Source organism: Triticum urartu, chromosome 5, assembly GCF_003073215.2.
Source record: "Triticum urartu cultivar G1812 chromosome 5, Tu2.1, whole genome shotgun sequence".
In the NCBI taxonomy this organism is placed as follows: domain Eukaryota; kingdom Viridiplantae; phylum Streptophyta; class Magnoliopsida; order Poales; family Poaceae; genus Triticum; species Triticum urartu.
In genome coordinates, this window is record NC_053026.1 from 492,073,457 (window position 1) to 492,093,786 (window position 20,330).

Sequence of the window (20,330 nt, forward strand, 5' to 3'; positions counted from 1 at the left end):
TTGGAATCTTTTTTTGAAAGTATTCAGATTTTTCTTGAAATGTTTGAAAAAAAGGGAAATATTCGGATCATCCGATGCAGTTTGTTCTAAAGTGTTTCGCGTTGCCTACTTGACAGTAGCGCTGGCCAGCTGGAGTGGTTATGTACGTGCATCCATTATAGATGGATCGAGTTCGAATCCGGGATAATGCGATTTATTTTGCAGTTCTTTCTACACCGCTTGTTACTCCTACGTGGGCCGGCTGAAGTACATGATATTCGGGATTAAAAATAAATCACATTTTCAAAAACAAAAAATCATGCTTAAAAAATGCACACATGCTTAAAAATTGTAGGAGTAACAAGCGGTGTAGAAAGAACTGCAAAATAAAAAATTAACAAGCATGATTTTTTAATCATGCTTAAAAAAATTGTGACAGCACCTCCTATAATCATGCTTACAAATTTATTCACATTTAAAAAAAACATGCTTAAAAAATGTACAGGAATTTCAAAAACAGTTATCGTTTTCAAATATGTTCACAATTTCAAAAAATCTCATTTATAAAATTTGTGCACAATTTAGAAAAATGTTCTCGTTTTCAGAATTTTCACAGTTCTAGAAATTTGTTCATGTTTCAATAAATGTTCAGAATTTCCAAAAATATTCTAGTTTTCCAAAAAAAATCAGAAAAATGTTCATTTTTAAATAATGTTTGCGATTTCAACATTTTGTTCGCAATTTCAAAAAATATTCCCATGTTTAAATTTTTGTCCGCGTTTCCAAAAAAGCATACAATACAAATTCTGTTCGCATTTTAAAAAAGTTCACGTTTTAACATTTTTGGTGCTGAATTTAGAAAATGTTCCTGGTTTTCTTTTTTTAGAACTAAAAGCTGTTCACAATCTAAAAAAATGTCATGTTTTTTGTAATTTTTTTGCCAGAAACATTTTTGAAAATTGTTCACATTTTGGGAATCTGTTTGGGGTTTGCAAATTCTGTTCGTATTTCATTTTCAAATCAGAATTACAAAACATCTTCACTTTTCCAAAAGAATGCGGAATTTTAAAACTGCTCGCAATTTTTGAAATGTTTCCCAAATCTCAACGCTGTTGTCTGTTCTTATAGATTTCTGCACCTTTATGTTCTGTTGGTGGTGTGTGGTGTAGTGGCTAATGGCTCGTGGATTGGAGTTTGTCCTTGTGGGATCGATTCCTGGTACTCGCTGTTGATTTTCAGCTTTTTTTTGTGGCACGCAAAAGGAAACGAAACAACGAGCGTCTTGGTGGGTCAGCCCAGTCGTGTGTCAAACCTGTGCGTCGAGCTGCTGTATGATGCAACATGTGTCACATAGGAGGTCCCCTGAACGTGGATGCTGCTGTAACTAATGATGGTGCTTATGGTGCGGTAGCAGTGGTTGAGAGAGGTCACGAATGTAATTTCTTAGGAGCCTCAATGTCACTTACAGATATATTTCAGAAGCAACTACTCTTGAGGCGTTGGCTGTTCGGGAAGGTTTGGCCATTGCAGAAGATATCTATGTGCCAAAGATTCAAATTGCTTCGGACTGTTTGACGGTGGTGCAAGATATTAAGCAAAACCCGTTAGCGTCTTATGGAGCTATTGTACACGAAATTATAGAAAGATCGACGAGGTTTTCAGCTTGTATAATAGTCCATGAGTTTAGGAGCTCGAATTTTGAGGTTTACAATCTAGCTAAGCATGCTCTAACCCTGGGATTTGACCGCCATGAGGCCAGCCGGGGATCTTCATTTCATACTTGTAAGTGTTTTGTAAGGTTAAATAAAGCTTGGCGAGATTGTCTAAAAAAAAGTCTAACTGGCTTGTCTCCAAAATAATAATCTAACTGGCTCCTCTCAAAAAAGAAATCTAAGACGAACGTACCAGAAACCCTTAATCTCGCTCACGAATCTTGAAGTAGGAGTATATGGCTGATCAGTGGCTCAACCTCGCGGCCTCATGAAGAAATGAGGGCGGTCTCACAACTTAGGCAAAGAAACAGATTGTGGACATTTTCAGATCAAACTTCTTGTATGATTTGAAGATAAAATGAATTCTTTCTTTCTATTTGGAATTTTTGCCTGAAAAAATGCTGAAATTCCAAAAAAATGTGTCTTTTGAAAAGAAAAAAAACCCTGCAAATCCAAAAGGCTGCCATGTTTTTTTAGAGAACACATTTAAAAAAACTTGCCATGTGCAATTTTTTTTGCCATATGCCCATTTTTTTACGAATCTAGAAAGTTGCCATGTTTGTTTACAGGGCAATTTTTCTAAACTTGCCATGTGCAATTGTATTATAGGTAGAATGGCATTTTTGTTTAGGAACCATGTCATTTTAGTTTGTGCAAGGAAGTCATTTTTGTTATTAAGAGCATGCCATCTTTATATTTAATTAGAATGGCATTTTTATTTTTAATGAGCATGGTATTTTTTTATTAAGAACATGGAATTTTTTAAATAGCATGGCATATTTTAATAGCATTGAATTTTTGAAGTAGCATGGCATTTTTTAAATAGCATGGCATTTTTGGTATTAAGAGCATGGCATTTTTTTAAAATTAGCATGGCATTTTTTTGTAAAGGATGGCATTTTTGTTACAAAGAGGATGACATTTATTCTATAGAGCATGTCATTTTTTATACTATTAAACAGGATGATATTTTTTTATTTATGTAGAGCATGTCACTTTTGTTAGTAAGAACACGATTTTTTTTTATCATTAAAAGCATGCCTTTTTTTCTTTCATGAAGAGCGCAACATTTTTTTAATCTATAGCATGGTACATTTATTTCTTGTTTTCGACAAAGCAAATATAGGCATTTTCATATTTCTAGAGCATAGCAGTTTGTAAATTTATGTTCTCTGCCTTTTACGTATCAACATTTTTTTCTTTTCTGATGGTATTTTTTTTACAAAAAGCAATTAATTGGGCCTAGCTTTTTTCCCTGGCATGCTATCTGGGTCAGTTGGGGGGTCGTGTTGGACCCTGCTCGAGCGAACATTCCATAGGGGCAATTTGGTTCGCTGGAATGAACCTCCCCAACAAACAAAACGTTTGCTGGAGCCTGCCCTCCAGCTGACGGTCACCACATGCTTGGATTCTTTTTTACGAAATTCATAACAAAGAACCGATGTTCGCTCGTTCCTGTCCCAGCACGAGGCAATCTGGGACATTGATGATCGCGTGATAATGTTACAGCGAGGTTGCCCGTTGTCGCCCCCCCCCCCCCCCCCCCCCCCCAGCACACGCACGCACACAATGATGTCACCTTCTCATCCCTCTTCTCACTCATTGCTATTCCTCTCTCGAGTTTGTTGATTTCATCTACGGAGGCAAGCCATCGTCTGCCTAACAACGCGGTGCTCGGCAGGAGAAGTTCTGTGGTGCCATGGTGGGGGCGAGGAATTGTAACAATGCGTGGCGGTGGGAGGAGTGGCCAGCGGTGGCGGCCCCACGTCTACGCAAGAAGGAGCAGTAAGAGCTCTATGATACACATGGAGCGATAGGATGGCGATGACTAAGAAGATGGTGAGCGGTCACCAAGCCACACACTTAGAGCAACTCTACAGACCCCGCATCCACCCTGACCCGTAAAATAACCGTCAAAAGGCGGGTCGGGACGAAAAAACCAGCCCGATCAGACCCCGCATCCCGCCCCGGCCCGCAAAAAATTTTAGGGGGCGCAGCAAACTCCGGACCCCAACTCGGGGAAACGCGGGTTTCCACCTCGCGGCTGCGGTGCCCTGCATATAAGCGGAAGCGGTTGGTGCGGAGACATTTCATCCCGCGCTTTCTCCTCACCAACCACCTCTCCTCTCTCCCCTCATGCCGCCGCCGGCCGCCGACCAAGATCCCGGCGAAAGCAGCCGGCAGGAGCAAGCCGGAAGTCCGCCACGCGCACGAGGCCTCCCCTCCCTTCCCCCAGCGTCGGCTGGCCACCGGATTTGCAGATCTACGACACTTCATTGCGGGCCGCCGGATTTGGCTTTTTCCGGCCGCCGCCTGCTGCCCCAAGCGATGTAGTGGTCGGGGAGCCTCTCCCGCAGCCCAGGCAAGGACACATCGCCGCATGCAGGTACGGGTTCATCCGCCTGCCGCCGCCGAAGGTTTGCGGGCATGTACTCGTCCGACCGTCCACCGGGCTCGGCGCTCACGCAACGTCTTTGTGGCTTGCTGATGCCGCTCATAGAGTGCGACGACTGCACGCGGAAAGTGCTGCGGCTCACTTCGGGCACGCCGAAGCACCTCGGATGGGTGTTCTTCAAATGCGAAAACAACGGGGGTACGTGCACTTGCGGTAGCTCATTTTATAGTTCATTCTTTAGTTCAATTGCGGTAGCTCACTTCGAGCTTGCTCATTTTTTGTGTGTAGGATGATGGATGCTCATTTTGGTTTTGGGAAGACCAATACATTGATTTGTTGATAGAAAGAAACTTAATAGATGTTAGTGCACTCCTTAGTACAATCAAAGGCAATGATGCGGCTGCATGTGCAACTACAGGGGAAGCAACGCCGACTTCTTTCGAACCAAAAATGAAGAAAGAAGAATGCAAAATCAATAATCCGCAGATCAACAATGAATGCATGGAGAAGATATTAGTCCAACTAATGGGAGCATTTATGGAAGTTGGAAATCTTCTAAAATGCATACTTGTGGTTCTTGTTTTCTTTGGTCTTGCTATTCTAGCAAAGATTTTGTGATGTCTTTTGCATCCAATGTTGTTGATAAAGCAAAGCAATGCAATATGCTAGATCAAATTAAGGGGCAAAATTAAGTTTTGCGGGCCGGGAGGAGCTGCGCCAGATTAGACGCCGCAAAGCCGACCCGTAAAAAAGCATATTCCGGGAATATCCTTTTTACGGGTCCATTACGCGGGGTCTGCAACTGCGGCCGTCCGCGCCGGCCCGCAAAGGCGTTTTTCCGCGAACTGCAAAAATGTTTTGCGAGCCGGGAGGATGCGGGTCTGCTACGGTTGCTCTTAGGGGGTCAAACCATGAGTGTCATGATTTTTCATGTAAAAATGAACAGTTGCCATGGCTTTAATTAACAAATTTCTAAAATTGTCATGAGTTATGCCACAATATTCCTAGAAGTTTGTCGTGTTATCCCTGATTTTTTAAAATTCTTCCGTGTTATCCCTAATTTTAATTCTGTAATTTGCCATGTTACCATGTTTTTAGGATTTTTGGTCCAGGCAAATTTACTCCATTTTCCTGGCTAATTCATGCAACTTTCTTTTGTTAGGATTGTTTGATACGGCAATTTAGGGTCATGGAAAATTTGGGATTTTTCCCTCAAAAAGGTGGGATTTTTTGAAACTTCTGCAATAGTCACATGTCAATTTAGCAATTATGTTCCTCTAAAACATGGCAACTTTTCACAAATTTTGTAGTCGTCACATGGCAAATTGAGAAAGATTCTTATTTAAGATTTTTGTATCCAAAACATGGAAAATTTAAGAATTTTTGTAATCATCGCATGACAAATTTAGAACAGTTTGTACTTATCACATGGCAAATTCCAAACATTTTTGTTTTTATGAGTCATGGAAATTTTTAGAAATTTTGGAATGGTCACATGAAAAAATTAGGATTTTTTCTCCGATTCATTGCAACTTGTCATGATTTTAAGGAATTAGAAATTTTGTGTCCCCATGTTTTCCATGATTTTCTCCAAAATTTGCCATGTTACGACAATTTAGGTTCCTGAAAATTTCATGCATTTTTGTTGGCAAATTTATGCATTTTTAAATTAATATTGTTTGAGATGGAAATCTAGGGTCCCTGCATTTTTTGCCCGACAAATTTATGCATTTTTAGTCTTATTTTGCTACAATTGTTTGACGTGGCAATTATATGGGCTTGGCAATTTATGCATTTTCTCCTGTGAAACTTATGCATTTTCCACCTTTGTGTTTCAAAAAAAAATAGTTTTTGTGGATGACAATATTTTCTTGTAGAAGGTAGCTAAGTGAGCCTAGTCCATTTCATTCTTTTTCTCACGCACTCCCTAGATTCTAGGCTAGCTGTTGCCGTGCAGAACCTCCTGCTGGAGTGGACAACTAGAGAGACTGTATTGATTGCTCGTTCGATACTCCCTGGGGGGACACATAGGCTCCAGGGACATTCCTGAGGGCACATATGCTCCCTATGAGTACAAGAACATGATGATGCAACAACGAAGCGGAGAGGAGGAGGGATGTGGCAACACTCATTTTTTCGGTGGCGGTATCACTGTAACTTCGTCTGCTTGGAAAGATTATATTTATAAAAAAACTACCACATTTTAGGTTTTGGCCCCACAGAACTATCACTTTCAAAACGACAACAAAAAACTAGCAGCCGAAGCTAATTTTTTGCGCATTTATGACATGCGGGGCCCACTTGGTAGGGATGATGTGGCGATAGTGAACTCCGTTTTTTAATTGTTATATTTGTCGTTATTACATGTAAAACCCCTGTGGGTGACGAAGACGAGGTGTTCGTTCAAATGCCTAAGAGAGAAAAAGAAGGAGGGAAAAGAAGGTGATGCCTACATGTGGGCCTCACCTTTAATAACGGTAAATATAACGGTCAAAATAAACGGAGTTGACTTTGTCGCCACGTCAGCCCTGACAAATAGGTCCTACAACTTAAAGAGACACTAACATTCATGAATTTGCCCACATAGAGATTCTTGAATTTGTGCCGTGCCGGTTTTTTGGTGGTTTGGAACGTGTGATCAGTGGGGCGCTCGCACGAATGTTTGGCTTGGGTTGTGCTGACGTGTGCGGGCTCGTGATACTCTTGAGCATTCCAGACCGGGAAAATTGCTTCTGTTGTTGCAGCTCCGAGCCAGTCTACCCAAACCGGAAAACTTCCCCACGGCCAAAAAGCCGAAGAGCATCCGATTCCGGGCACGCACGGAAAACTTTGGATTCGCTGTGACGTCCACCGTATAGTACCCCCACGAACGAAAAAAAAAGCAGAGAGAGAGGAGAAAACCTAGATCTCCATCTCGCACGCGCGCGCGAGAGCAGAGCAGAGCAGAGCGTCCATGGGGTCGTCGTCGGGGGAGGAGGGGGAGGAGCAGTGGGTGCCGCCGAGCCGGCGCCCGGAGCTGGCGGACGTGGCGCCGCTGCCGCAGGCCGACGGGCCCTGCCCCGTCGTCTCCATCGCTTACCGCGGCGACTTCCGCGAGGTCATGGACTACTTCCGCGCCCTCTACGCCGCCGGCGAGCGCAGCCCCCGCGCCCTCCGCCTCACCGCCGACGCCATCCACCTCAACCCCGGCAACTACACTGTAAGGCTATTCACTGCCCCTGCCTGCTCTCGCCTTCCGTGGATGTTCAGTTGTTTGGGAATTGCTTCAGCTGCTTTGCTTAGGTCCCGATCCAGTGTAACTGTGACCCATGGCTTTTAGTAGAGGAGGCTTCAGATCAGTGCAAGGGCAGTAGGTAGTGGCGGATAGCTGAGTGTGACGTGGAGGCCGCTCCAGCAATGCCATCGTCATTGCGACCTTGTCTTAAGAGATAACGGTGGAGTCCCTGCTCTTGAAAGAGGGATCCGGCTTGCTGTTTAGCCCTTCGATTACTGTGGCCCCTGATTTAGTGTAGGTAAGACGGAGGAACCGTTGTGGACTGGAACCATGGAACTGTGCCGTGGAGTTTCAATTGTTCAGGAATTGCTTCAACTGTGTACGCTGAGGTCCTGATCCAGTATAGTTGTGACCCATGGCATTTAGTCAAACTTTTAAATAGCGCGCTAAGCTTCTTAGCATCGGCTCGGCTAAAGTGTGTGAAATGCTATAGCGCATAGCGCAGCTATAGCGTGCCATGCCCCATTTAGCGTTTCAGCTAAATTAATAAAAAAAATAGGACCCTGATAAGTGCCCCAAAGCAATTCTGCCCTGACGTTTTTTGATGGCAACTTTAGTTACAAGAGGATGGCAACTTTAGTTGTGGAGCATGGGTTTGTATTTTTTTCTCGAATGGCAACTTTAGTGTAAAAACGTCAGGGCGGTGTTACTTCGTGCCACACATGTGGCACTTATCATTTGGGAAAAAATAAACATATAATCAGGCATGAAATTAATATATACTTGACAATTGACCGCACACTATAGCAGCAACCAGCAAATCAGTTAGCATCCAGCCAAATCAGTAGAAGAATATCATACACTACACTATAGCAGCAACCAGGAAGGCATAAATCATAATGCAAAGCAAAGAACAGCTACATACAAGTATATAACAAGTTAGCACCACATCACAAATTCAAAATGCAGGACATGGTTCATAAGTTTGGCATTACATAACAAAGCCATCAAGTCAACATCCAGCAAGTCATTACATAACAAATCAAAGCAAAGTTTGGCTTCCCGCCGAAGCAACAGAAGTTCAACCAACTAAGAACTAACTTGACAAGTCACACTTGCACACATAACATAAGTGATTTGGTTGGCATCCATGCAATTAATCTGAGTCAGCTAGGGCAGAGGGATACTCATCTTCTGATTCCGAAGAAGAATTGGAAGAGGCGGAAAGGATAGCTTCTTCATCGATGCTATTAAGGAGAGAATGGATGCTCTTCTTCCTCTTCTTTTTAGGGGGTGCAGTAGGCCCCATCTTCTTTTTTCTTTGTGCTTGTGATGTCGAAGCTCTCTCTTGTTGGGCTTGATCTTCATTGCCAACATGTTCATCAACATTGTCATTGGGAACAATCCCGGTGATGAACTCATTGTCTTCATCCTCGAGAACATCCATGATTGTCTTCTCTATTGGATCTCTATGCTTGTTCTCTTTCAGATGTTTCATCCTAGAGTTGAACTTGATAAAGACAAGATCACTCATCCTATCATGGAATAGCCTGCTGCGCTTCTTTTTATGAACCTGTGTAGGTGGAAGAAAATCAAGTATGGAACACATGGTATCAATGTGAGAAGAGAAATGAACTATATTTTGTAGTTGCAGTTCTTACTTCTTCAAATGCTGACCAGTTTCTCTCACAAGCTGAGGAGCTGTATGTCAAAGTGAGAATTTTCATTGCAATCTTCTTCAACTTGAGTGCACATGTGCCATAATTCAACCACCATTTAGCTGTTTTAAGACATCAATAGATTATTAGTTAGAGAAGTATAAGAAGGAGAACAAAGAAAGTGATATTAAATAACATCACAAGATTTCAGCAACAACGCTTTACATGGATCAAAGGTTTTCCTTCTTCTCTGCCGTACGGCAATGTCCATTCCAAAGGAATCCTCCTCTTGGTATTTGTCGAGTTCATCAATAGTCTCTTCTTGAGTTTTTTGATCTTGAACCAACTTTGTAATGCAATGGATCACGACTGCTCTAAACGATCCATCGTTCTCGATTGCAGTTTTGTTTGGATAATAATAGAAGGGGTTCAGAAAGTATCCAGCCAAATGTAGCGGCTACTTGAGTTTGCTATCCCATCTCTTGTCAATGATATCAATAACGCATTTGAAGCGACTCTCATCATTATCAAACAGCACTGAAATTTCTTTTTTTGCATCCAACATACAACCATGGAGGAATCCCATAGCTGGCACATCGCTATCCATTCTTCTCAGCACATTAGCCATTGGCTCAAAGTAGTTGACAACAATGTTAACCACTTTGTGAGTTATCTTCCCCTTGTCCTTCTCTAAGTAACCCATTTCATGTAGCTCATCTGATCTGAATAGTTTAAGCATTTCCCTCTTGTTGTCTTGCAAGCTTTTGAGATTGAGATAAGCCGTGGCAAATCTAGTAATGCCTGAGCGCACCAAGTCTTTCCCAAGTGTTTTCTCATCAAAGCTAACACCCTTGTGTGAGCATATAAGAACACAGTTACTTGCCTTGCTTGGGCAATTATTTTGTCAACCGATCCAAGCTTCCCTGTATCCTCCAACATGAGATCAATAGAATGAGCTATTCCAAAAAATGGAAGGTCTCTTTGCTTTCATTAGACTTGCTGCTGCTACATTGACACTAGCATTGTCGGTCACCACTTGAATAACCTTTTCTGCCCCTATATCTTCAATGCAATCATCAACAATGTCAAAAATATATTTGCCATTTTTTTTACAGATGAGCAATCAACTGAATTCAAAAACAAGGGTCCTTGAACACTATGAACAACAAGGTTAATTACTCCCCTGCCTTTCCTATCTGTCCATGCATCTGTCATTACAGTACGCCCCGTGTGCTCCCATGCTTGCTTATGGTATTTGAATAAATCCAACATCTTCTTCCTTTTCTGCAAGAACGGTCCACTCATCTCATATGCACTAGGCCCATCCAAGTCATTGCCGAAATCTCCGATGGCCTCAAGCATAAGCAGAAAGCTAGGAAGTGTGGCAGTATTATATGGGATGCTAGCTTCATAGAAAATTCGTCATATATACTCACAAGCTCTATTCCTCCTCTCTTCTCTTTTCTGAGTGGACACCTTTGATTAAACCTTTTGGGTTTCACAATTACTTTTTTGATTCCTGTTAACACTTTCTTCGATACTAGGCTTGCAGAATTTGTCCATAGGGCCACCCCTTGAGCTGCTTGTGTTTGGTTTTGACCTCAACACCACAACCTGATTGCCATCATTTTCATCCATTTGGTTTTCTCCATCTGAGTGATCTAAGTCAACACTAGTTCTGACCGCCTCCAATCCCTCGATCTTAAGCTCAGCACTCTTTAGGAGCAAAGCTACCATCTCCAGCCTGACATCATTAGGAACATTCGGGCATCCTGTGACACCACAATTCTTGATGGTTGAAAGGTGAAACTTTATCCTTGTAACACCAGATGTGCATATCTTGTCACAATAATTGCACTTCAGCCAATGCTTCTTGTTCACATCTACAAGAGCGCAATACTTCCACGCAGGATCATCTGAGTCTACACCTTGAGCGGGTGGAGGTGCTGTTACGGAAGCAGCGCTTGAGCCACCCACACCTATACAAAAATAAATAAATTAGATACTGACAGGAAATAAAATTAGTTACGGAAGCAACACTTAACCACTAGTTGCTCACTTACAATACACCACTCCATGACAGTAGTACAATTCATCAATCTGCGTGTCAATTATGAAGTGAAGAATTTAAGACAGAGCTTTGAGCAAATAAACTAGCCTTGCTACAATGGTCTACCCTTGCTCACATCAATCTGGTGTGTGTGTGTGTGTGTAGTGCCTTGCAAAACGATAAACTAGGCTTACGATACACTGCCTTCTAAAAAATGACACATGGCTGCACTAATGTTCAATGACCTGAAACAAACCATGGTAACTACTATGCATTAAGACATGTGCTGCATCAAGAAGTTTGATTTACTAGATGTCAATAAATCTTAGGCTGACTGAAAGGAGACGGTGTAACAGCGCCTAGTGGTGCACTACAAATTTGCAATCCATACATCAACCCATACTGCCAAAGCTTACCATCTGTTTGCGAGATCATGGTGGTAGTAGAGGCTGGATCTGGATGATGATTGATGAAGTAGTGGAGTTGATGCAGCAGGGCCGTGGGAGAGTCCGGCGGCGCCCTGGGCAAGGCCGGCGATCTGAGTCGAGTCTGGCGGCGATCTAAGGAAGAGGAGCCCGGCGACTTGGGGGAGGGGATGCAGACGACCTGGGGAAGGGAGGCCGGGAGAAGGGGAAGCCAGGAGCTGCTCAGGGCGCTGTCGGCGTCCGCAGCCGGTGGCCATCGCCCATCGCCAGTGGCGCCGCCATTCGCTTCAAAGAACGGGGGGAATGAGGTAGGGTTCGATTCGATCCACGGGAGGAGGGGGTTATCGGGAACGACTTTGGGGCTTTAGCTCACTTGGCTCTTTCAATTTTGGGTTAAATTTTTTGGATCGAAGCGGGATGGTAATGCTATTTCTATGCAGAAATTTAGCGCTAAATAACTCTTAGCGACACTATTAGCGCGCGAAGGCACTCGAGCAGCGTACCATAGCGCAGCCCCTTTCCTGGCCACTACAGCGCCGATATTGCGTGCTATCTCGCGCTATTTAGAACTTTGCTTTTAGTAGACGAGGCTTCAAATTAGTGTAACAGGCAGTAGGTAGGTGGATGGCTGAGTGTGACGTTTAGTAGACGAGGCTTCGAATTAGTGTAACAGGCAGTAGGTAGGTGCGGCGTTGTTTAGAGGTAAGAGTGGAGTCTCTACTCTAGAAAGAGGGTTCCGGCTCGCTGTTTAGCCCATTCGATTTCTGTGGTTTCCAGTTTAGTGTAGGAAGACAGAGCAATGTGGCTGGAGTTTGATTTTTCTGTCGGTATAGTTTGCCGTTGTTTTGTAGCCAGCGTGGTGCATTTTCTTTGGATCCACATCCATCCTTTTAGTGGCTATTCTTGTTAACTTGGTGGGTGCTTTTCTGCTTGATAGGTATGGCATTTCAGGCGCGTTGTTCTAGAGGCACTGGATGCTGATTTATTGCTAGAAATGCATTTTGTGGACCAAATTGCTGAATCTAATCCAAAAAATTACCAAGTCTGGTGAGTCCCGTGCAATAAGCTTAATATTACATCAAGCGTTTGACAAGAAACTAATCTCCTATTTGGTGGCTGTGGAGTTCTGCATGAGTTACCACTTGCTTATATTTTTATCCTTTCATAATTCAAACTCACTCTTTTCTTCCTCTGTGGTGAAATTCCAACTAACCCTCCAGGGATATTTTCCCCTCAGGCATCACAAGAGATGGCTTGCTGAGAAAATAGGACCAGATGCTGCAAATAGTGAACATGACTTCACAAGGAAGATACTTGCTATGGATGCTAAAAACTACCATGCTTGGTCCCATAGGCAGGTATGCATTACCTCCTTTTGATGTTCAGTACAAGTTGGATGTTTGTATCCTTTAAGCTTGTTACTTCTCGCTTGGCTGCTGTACTAAGCAATTGTAGTACCAAGAGAATATTGGTTATAATAATCTAATTGATTTGCTATAATTGTTGCAGTGGGTTCTTCAAGCATTGGGTGGATGGGAGAGTGAACTGCAGTACTGCAACCAGCTTCTTGAGGAAGATGTCTTCAATAACTCAGCTTGGAATCAGGTCATTTGCTTGTCCTTCTTTGGATGCTTTCTTGTGTGTTTATGATATGTCATTTCACTTCAGATTCTTCACCATGGGTAGAGTTTCATGGATCATCGTGCCTTAATTTCATCAAAACAGCCTTGCAATCTCCATTCTTGTTCTTGATTTATTAACTTTTTATTGATTTTGGTTTTACCTGGTAACCAACTTCTTCCTTGCGAGTGCCTTTTTCTACTGATGAGGAATTAAGGCCAAATATTCAGAATTATACTGAAGTATGTTTTTTGTTGTTGTTGCAATAGAGATACCTTGTGGTAACACGATCACCAATTCTTGGGGGCCTTGCGGCAATGCGCGACTCAGAAGTAGATTACACTGTTGAGGCCATTATGGTGAACCCTCAGAATGAAAGCCCCTGGAGATACCTCAGAGGTTTATATAAGGATGATAACAATTTGCTGGTGGCTGATAATCGCATTTCTGATGCTTGCCTCAAGGTCCTGAATAAGGATTGGCAATGCGTATTTGCTTTGAGCTTCCTGCTTGATCTTCTTCGCATGGGTTTGCAGCCTTCGGATGAACTTAAAGGAACCATCGAAGCAATGGAGAACTCTGATCCTGAAACGGGACATGCTGATATTGCAGTAGCTGTCTGCTCAATCCTGCAGAAATGTGATCCCCTGCGGATAAACTACTGGTCATGGTACCGGACCACTCTTTCTTCTTAGACATCTGAAAATTCAGCTGAAGATAGTTTTAGCAGCATGATGTAAACTCAATCGAAGGGGTTGACGCACTGTATGAAAAACCTTTCCTGTGATCTTGGCGCGGAGCAAAATTTGTATTGATTTTACTGGGAAAAAATCAATCAATGACAGCATGCCCAACAATGTCTTGTGTGAATATGTTCCTGCCTGATATTAAAATGTTAGCAGAATGAGAATAACCAATCAAACTCCAATGAGCAGATTGTTACAGTAACGGCCACTGGTGGTGTGAAAATCCTGAAATCTGCTTCAGTCACTTTGCCTTGTTTACAGTTGAGTCTGTTGTTGTGATCTGTACCTAATGCACGTACACAATCATCAAATTATTAGTTTTTGTACCAATGTGTGCTCGATGAAATCATCATGTATTCCCTCCTTCCAAAATACGAGTCATATATATTAGGTTTGTCTTAATTTGAACTTACATCAACACCTACAATACCCAATCAGTATCAGTAGATGCACCTGTTTTTGTAGTGTATTTATTTGGTATTGTAAGTGCTGGTATTTCTCTTTTTTTTTTGCCGAACTTATGTTTGACTTGAAGACAACTAATACGACTTATATTTGGGCCGGCGGAATCATGCTCTGCACATGTTTTCAGTCATGTACTCACATTATTATCAGTTTATATTTTGTTTCCCTATGTTTCAAACACATTTATTTGAACTTGTTTGGGTGGCGGGTTCCATTTTCCCAAGATTATAGCATCTTTTTGGGATTTTTTTGTTAATTTAATGACGGATTTTTCCTTGTCTCACTAGGTTTTCTGTCTCTTATCCTGAACTACACCATATACTTCCTCCTTTTCTTTTTACTATGCATATTAGATTTCTCTAAAGTCAAATTCGTAAAGTTCGGCCAAATTTAAATTAAATAATATCAGGATTTACAACATCAAATAAATATAATATGAACATATAGGAAGGAACATATATTCCATGATGGATTTGATTATATTAATTTTGTATTGCAAATGTTAATTTTTTAATATAAATTTGATCCAACTTTGGAGAGTTCAACTTTAGACAGCGGTGTAAAAAGAAAAGAAATAGAGGGAGTATTGTAATGATGCTCTCTCCAAAGCTGTTCTTGCACCCTCATGGGAGGCTGCCACAGTGCCACTGCTCTTCTCGAAGTGAAGCACATCATCACCTTTCTTTATTGTGGGACCTTGTAGCAGTTGTCGTCGAGAAATAAGTTGTTTGGATTAAGGAGCTAGGTGATTTTAGTTTCTCCTGGTAGCTTTTTTGAGCCTTCGGTTTTCCTTTAAATTTGATCAGAGATTATATTTCCAATTGTGATTCACGAGAACATACTTTTGTTTTCTTAATCAAATAATACTAGGGTATGTGCATATCATGAGATCCCCTAAACCATTCCTCTCTGCATATATTCTAAGCTGGAACCAATAAAAGATTCCTAATCAAGGCAGCGGAAAAACAGAAAGAAGAAGGGAATTAAAACATGACTTTCTTGTGCTTCCAACAAACAAACGTGCTTTCCCTTCTAAAAAGAAACAAACAAACGCGTTCCCCCCGTCCCCTATAAAAATTGCCCCAACTTACCCTATAGCTCGTTCCTTTCCTCATCTCCATGGTCATTTCCTTCTCATCCTCCACCAACTCTCCGTCTCCAATGACATTTCTTCTCCTATGCTCGGTCTCCTCCCAGGGCTCGAGATCCCAGTAACACCCCCGCTCATCCCACAACCTTGCCTTTGCGCATAACACTTCTAAACCTACCCTTTGATTTCAACTTACTGTGTTAGGGTTTGAATCTTGGCATCCATAACCATAGCCGCCACCAATCTACCGGGCCATCTCCGCACCCGACAATCCTTCTATCAGTACTTGGCGTCTCTCCACACGACCGATCCCAATTACAGTTGGCTGGAGCCATACCAAGAGTTTGAGGTATGGCGGCGTTCTCGATTTGGCACTACAACATCTGTACTAATTTTACTAGAAATATTGATCAAATTGTAGTACCTTTTTGGATGGTTGATTCATTTTTGTTAATTCAATGTTTCCATTCTTGTTTGTCTTATGAGGCTTTCCACATGTTTTTACCTGACTAGTGAACTACATCATATATTGTACTTCTTTCAAATTCATCCCTACCACCATCATTGAAGCCCCACCACAACTCTTCTTGAAGTGTAAGGACATTATATATCTTTCATTGTTGTGTTACCTTATAGCAGTTTGATTGAGCGCCGGGTAGTTTGGATTAAGATGGAGCTATGTGATTCTATTTCTTCGTAGGGTTTTGACGCCTTTGATTTCTCGAGATTCTATTTTCAGTTATGATTCACATGGCCATAAGTCAGTTCTTTTATTAAATAATGTCAAGGGATGTGTATCTCTTGGGATCTCCTCCACAATCCCTCCCTGTGGTAGTTACTCTCATGTCTCATATACTACCACCGGGTGGTAGTTACCATCATGTCTTATATACTAGCATGTGGTAGTATATATATTATTTTATCATTCTATGTATATTCATATACCATATCTAAGATTTTTTAAAGTGAGTTAAATGAATAAAATGCATGTGAGTCCATGGATTTTAGTATAATTTTCAAAATACCTTCATATTGGTATGTATAAAACAATATAGTAAAAACTATTACATTACTACCATGTGTAGTGTTTCCCACAACCACACCTTAGTACACATCTAACCCTCTACCAGCAGTCAAAAAACATCTAACTCTACTCTTGGATTCATCAACACTCACTATGTTAGGTTCTAGATATTTGGGGATCCACAACCATACATGTCTTCAATCTAACAAGTCATATATAGTTCCTACATCCCTTGTAAAAGGTCTTAGAATCTCTCGTACAATCTATCCTGACTATAGTAGATAGGAACCATAGCAAGAGTTGAAGTTATAGCGGCGTGTTCTCGATTTGGTAGTGAACTCTCAAGGATGTGATAGTCACAAGAAAGTTCCATTTGTTAAGTCTTGCCATTGCCATCTTGTTTCTTCGGAGTTGTGCTCCTAGATTTAGCAGTCCAAAGATTGGTTGTGTATGTAGTGGCTAAAGTTGATGGTTCTCTATTCTGACCTTTTATTTCCATATGGTATTTGTTATTCTTGTTTGCTCGAGTTCCATGGTAAATGATAAAATTGCTGCATTCTTATAATTTTTGTGAACACTTAAACAAAATACATGTCAGTAGATTTATAGACGTTTTCACACAACATATATGTCGTGGCCATTTGGTGTCTTCATACTTTGCCATGATCCATATGATTTCTATTGATAATTATTTCGTATAAACACATGGAAGTACATACCAGTATCCGCTTAATGGTAAGAAAAAATTGTGATGCATCCACATTCTAATTTTAGGTAGTTCATTGTCAATAAAGCCTATATTTGAAATCATATGCTGGCCATTTGGAGCACAATAGAGTGGCATGCATATGTGAATATTGTTCCAAGTTTCAAGCTTCTTATTTACATTCCTCTAAGTGTAGTGGGAAATTTGTTAGCATGTTCCCCACAATATACCGGGGGTGCGCATTAAGCAATTCAAAGGAGTTTACTGTACATAGAAGTAATTTGTGGTTGTGCGAGTTAAACTACCTATCTTGTGTTTTTTACCTTATATAATAAGGATGTCATCATGTGACAAAAACTTTCATCTCATTTTTTATGTGCAAGAGTTTTGTGAAGATGCCCACTTGGATTGCAAAATTCCTATAGGCTTTATAATCGAGATCCAAGATTTTTTTATCCTTTTCTGTTTGACCATTTCTTTGAATCAAAAGAATGAGTACGTGATGCCATTTCTTATGAATTCAAGAGGCATTACTGTTCCAACATATTCAAAGCACATATTCTGACTGTAGTTTGGTAGTCTGGAGCAGGATTTCTCGCAATATTTGGAAGAAAACCTCCTCGATGACTGCTCGTCAGAAGAAATCCGACAACATTGTGGTTTCTCCTAAAGTTGGGATTAACACTCGCGGCAGAATGTCAAACGTAAGTGATATGGCTTCCTTGGAAACAAATCACACTACAGTTCCAAGAGGTATCTTTCTTACTATCATGTTGCAACTATGAATATAATTCTAATGAAAATATTGCATATAAATTAATCTTTTGTCACATATGATGAAATACCAGGACATTGTGTGACACCTACCTTCGAAATAACCGTGCAGTCGGACAAGGGACTTAATCTTTTTGTTGATCTAAATTCCACTCCATCAGAGTACCCTAAAATATATTCACAACAACTTGGGGATGTTTCTAGAGAGGCTCAACTTGAAGCTCCAACAGAAAATGCAGAGGTAGAAGAAATGGCTGTGGAAGACAATATAGGTCGTGGTGACATGTTACCACCAGTTCCTAGAGGGGCAGAATTTAAAGCCCAGGTAGAAAATGAAGAGAGGGAAGAAGTTTTGATGGAAGAAGAAATAGGTTGTGCTGACAAGTTGATAGTTACTGGAGGGACCCAACTTACCCTTAGCAGCGACAAACATGAATCCCCTGTGAAAACTGAACTAGTGGCTCAAGAAGTAGTAATGGAAGAAGATATAGGTTGTGACAATAATTTGCCAGGTTCAAATCAAGTGTTGATCTCACATGCCAATCAAGATGCTGGCTTTACAAATCATTCCCCTGACGAGGTCTTGAACCACACAAGCTCAACGCTACCATCTATTGGTTCGGTAATTTCATTGAACCATTTATAGTACTATTTTTCCATTTGATTCTACTATATATTTTACTTCCTTTCATCGAAGAAATATCTCTTGGGTACTTTTTTTAATCCATTTTTGATACTGCCGCAACAGTGCATGTTTCTTTCCACCAAACTAAACATTTACTTGTTACTCCCCCTGATCCAAAATAAGTGTAACTTTAATTCAAACCTGCTGACACTTATTATGAATCAGAGGGAGTGCTAATAAAACACAGCGGCTTCACAGTTTGCATGTAGAATTTTAGAATATTTGTTTAGTGTATGTTCCTGTTTTACCCCTTGAACAAAATATACTACTGATTTTGTCTAGTATTATCGGCGGATCTAATCCATTGAATGACTGGAAATGGACGACTCTTATTATTTAAATGTACCGTAAAAGATCTCAAAAGTTTAGCCTTTCATTGTTTCTTCCCTTCTTTGAGTCCGGTAGTATTGCGGATTGCTTACTAGGTGTTGTTGTTTGATCACTCTTATCTTTTGCTGTGAGTTTCAAACGTGCATGAGAAGAAAACACAACGGCTTCACAGTTTGCATGTAGAATTTTAGAATATTTGTTTAGTGTATGTTCCGATTTTACCCCTTGAACAAAATATACTACTGATTTTGTCTAGTAGTATCGGTGGATCTAATCCATAGAATGACTGGAAATGGACGGCTCTTATTATTTAGATGTACCGTAAAAGGTCTCAAAAATTTAGCCTTTCATTGTATCTTCCCTTCTTTGAGTCCGATAGTATTGCGGATTGCTTACTAGGTGTTGTTGTTTGATCACTCTTATCTTTTGTTGTGAGTTTCAAATTGTTTTCATTTTTCTTGTTTAACAAGTAGGTCTCGGTCAGCAAAAGAGTGTATCATCCTGCCGTTAGAAAAAAAAGAAAAAGAAAAAAAAACAGAAATGAGACATGATTTTGGTAGGAATTAATCATCTTCATGATATATAGACTGTATACGGTAAAAGAACGCGTGTGTGCTTGTGCCTCGCTTCCACGCACTCGCACAACACTGGCCATCTTTGTCCAATTGTCCTCTTTCCACTTTCTTCCATTCCCTTCACAAGTGAGTGTGTTCCCTTGACCCTAACCCACCTAGCTAGGCACCCAACCGCCGCAGCGAGCCCCCAGAACCGTATATAGCTAGGTATTGGCGATCAAGGCGTAATCATTTAACCCCCAGACATGGCGAAGATGGTAACGGAGATGAAGGGAGTGACTCCGCGCGGGCACAGGAGCAACCCGACACGGCCACAGAGAAGCAACTCATCGTCGTGCAGGAGGTGAGTGGATGACGCATACACGTAGTTCTTTTTGGTTGGATAGTTGGTAGATCTGATCGTGGTTTACACAGACACTCATATTGCTTGGCTTTGGCTGCTCTAGCGGATAGATCGGACGGAGTTAATTCTTGTTGTTGGGCTGCACTAGTCAATCAAAATCTGATCGTGGTAGGGGATAGATCTGAGATGAATCAGACATAGAAATGCTTGCACGCGGCTAGCTAGTTTGATTTGATGATTACTCGATCGTGCGACTATGGGAGGTCCTCGACGTCCGAATTTTGCTGCCGCAGCTTTGCTCGAGTGCATCCTAGTTGGTCTTCTGATGCGTCCTGTTGGTGGCGGCTGTCCGGGCATACCCTCCGCAAGTGGTGTCGGCGAGGCACCAACGAGTAGGAAGCAAGGATGCGTCGGGTGCAGGAGGAAGAAGGTGGTGGGCCTAAAAGATATATATTATACTATGAAAATATATTATGTGTACACTAGGAAAATGGGTAGTACTAAAAGATATCTATAAATATTTGTAAGATTTTAAAGAA

The 20,330-nt window shown here is 41.4% G+C and overlaps 1 protein-coding gene across 1 annotated transcript; it reads left to right on the forward strand.

Annotated features, from left to right (window-relative positions):
- Nucleotides 1-6,900: 6,900 nt before the first annotated feature.
- On the forward strand, nucleotides 6,901-13,975 carry LOC125510072 (protein farnesyltransferase/geranylgeranyltransferase type-1 subunit alpha). The gene is made up of 5 exons (XM_048675164.1): nucleotides 6,901-7,285; nucleotides 12,371-12,480; nucleotides 12,671-12,791; nucleotides 12,943-13,038; nucleotides 13,323-13,975. The coding sequence occupies exons 1-5, from the start codon at nucleotides 7,040-7,042 to the stop codon at nucleotides 13,746-13,748; spliced, it is 999 nt and encodes a 332-aa protein (XP_048531121.1). The 5' UTR covers nucleotides 6,901-7,039; the 3' UTR covers nucleotides 13,749-13,975.
- The last annotated feature ends 6,355 nt before the right edge of the window (nucleotides 13,976-20,330 follow it).

Coding starts and splice junctions, on each gene's coding strand:
- LOC125510072 (XM_048675164.1), top strand. CDS start 7,040: ATGGGGTCGTCGTCGGGGGAGGAGGGGGAGGAGCAGTGGGTGCCGCCG. Junction 7,286..12,370: donor TCAACCCCGGCAACTACACT/GTAAGGCTATTC, acceptor TCTGCTTGATAG/GTATGGCATTTCAGGCGCGT. Junction 12,481..12,670: donor CCAAAAAATTACCAAGTCTG/GTGAGTCCCGTG, acceptor TTTTCCCCTCAG/GCATCACAAGAGATGGCTTG.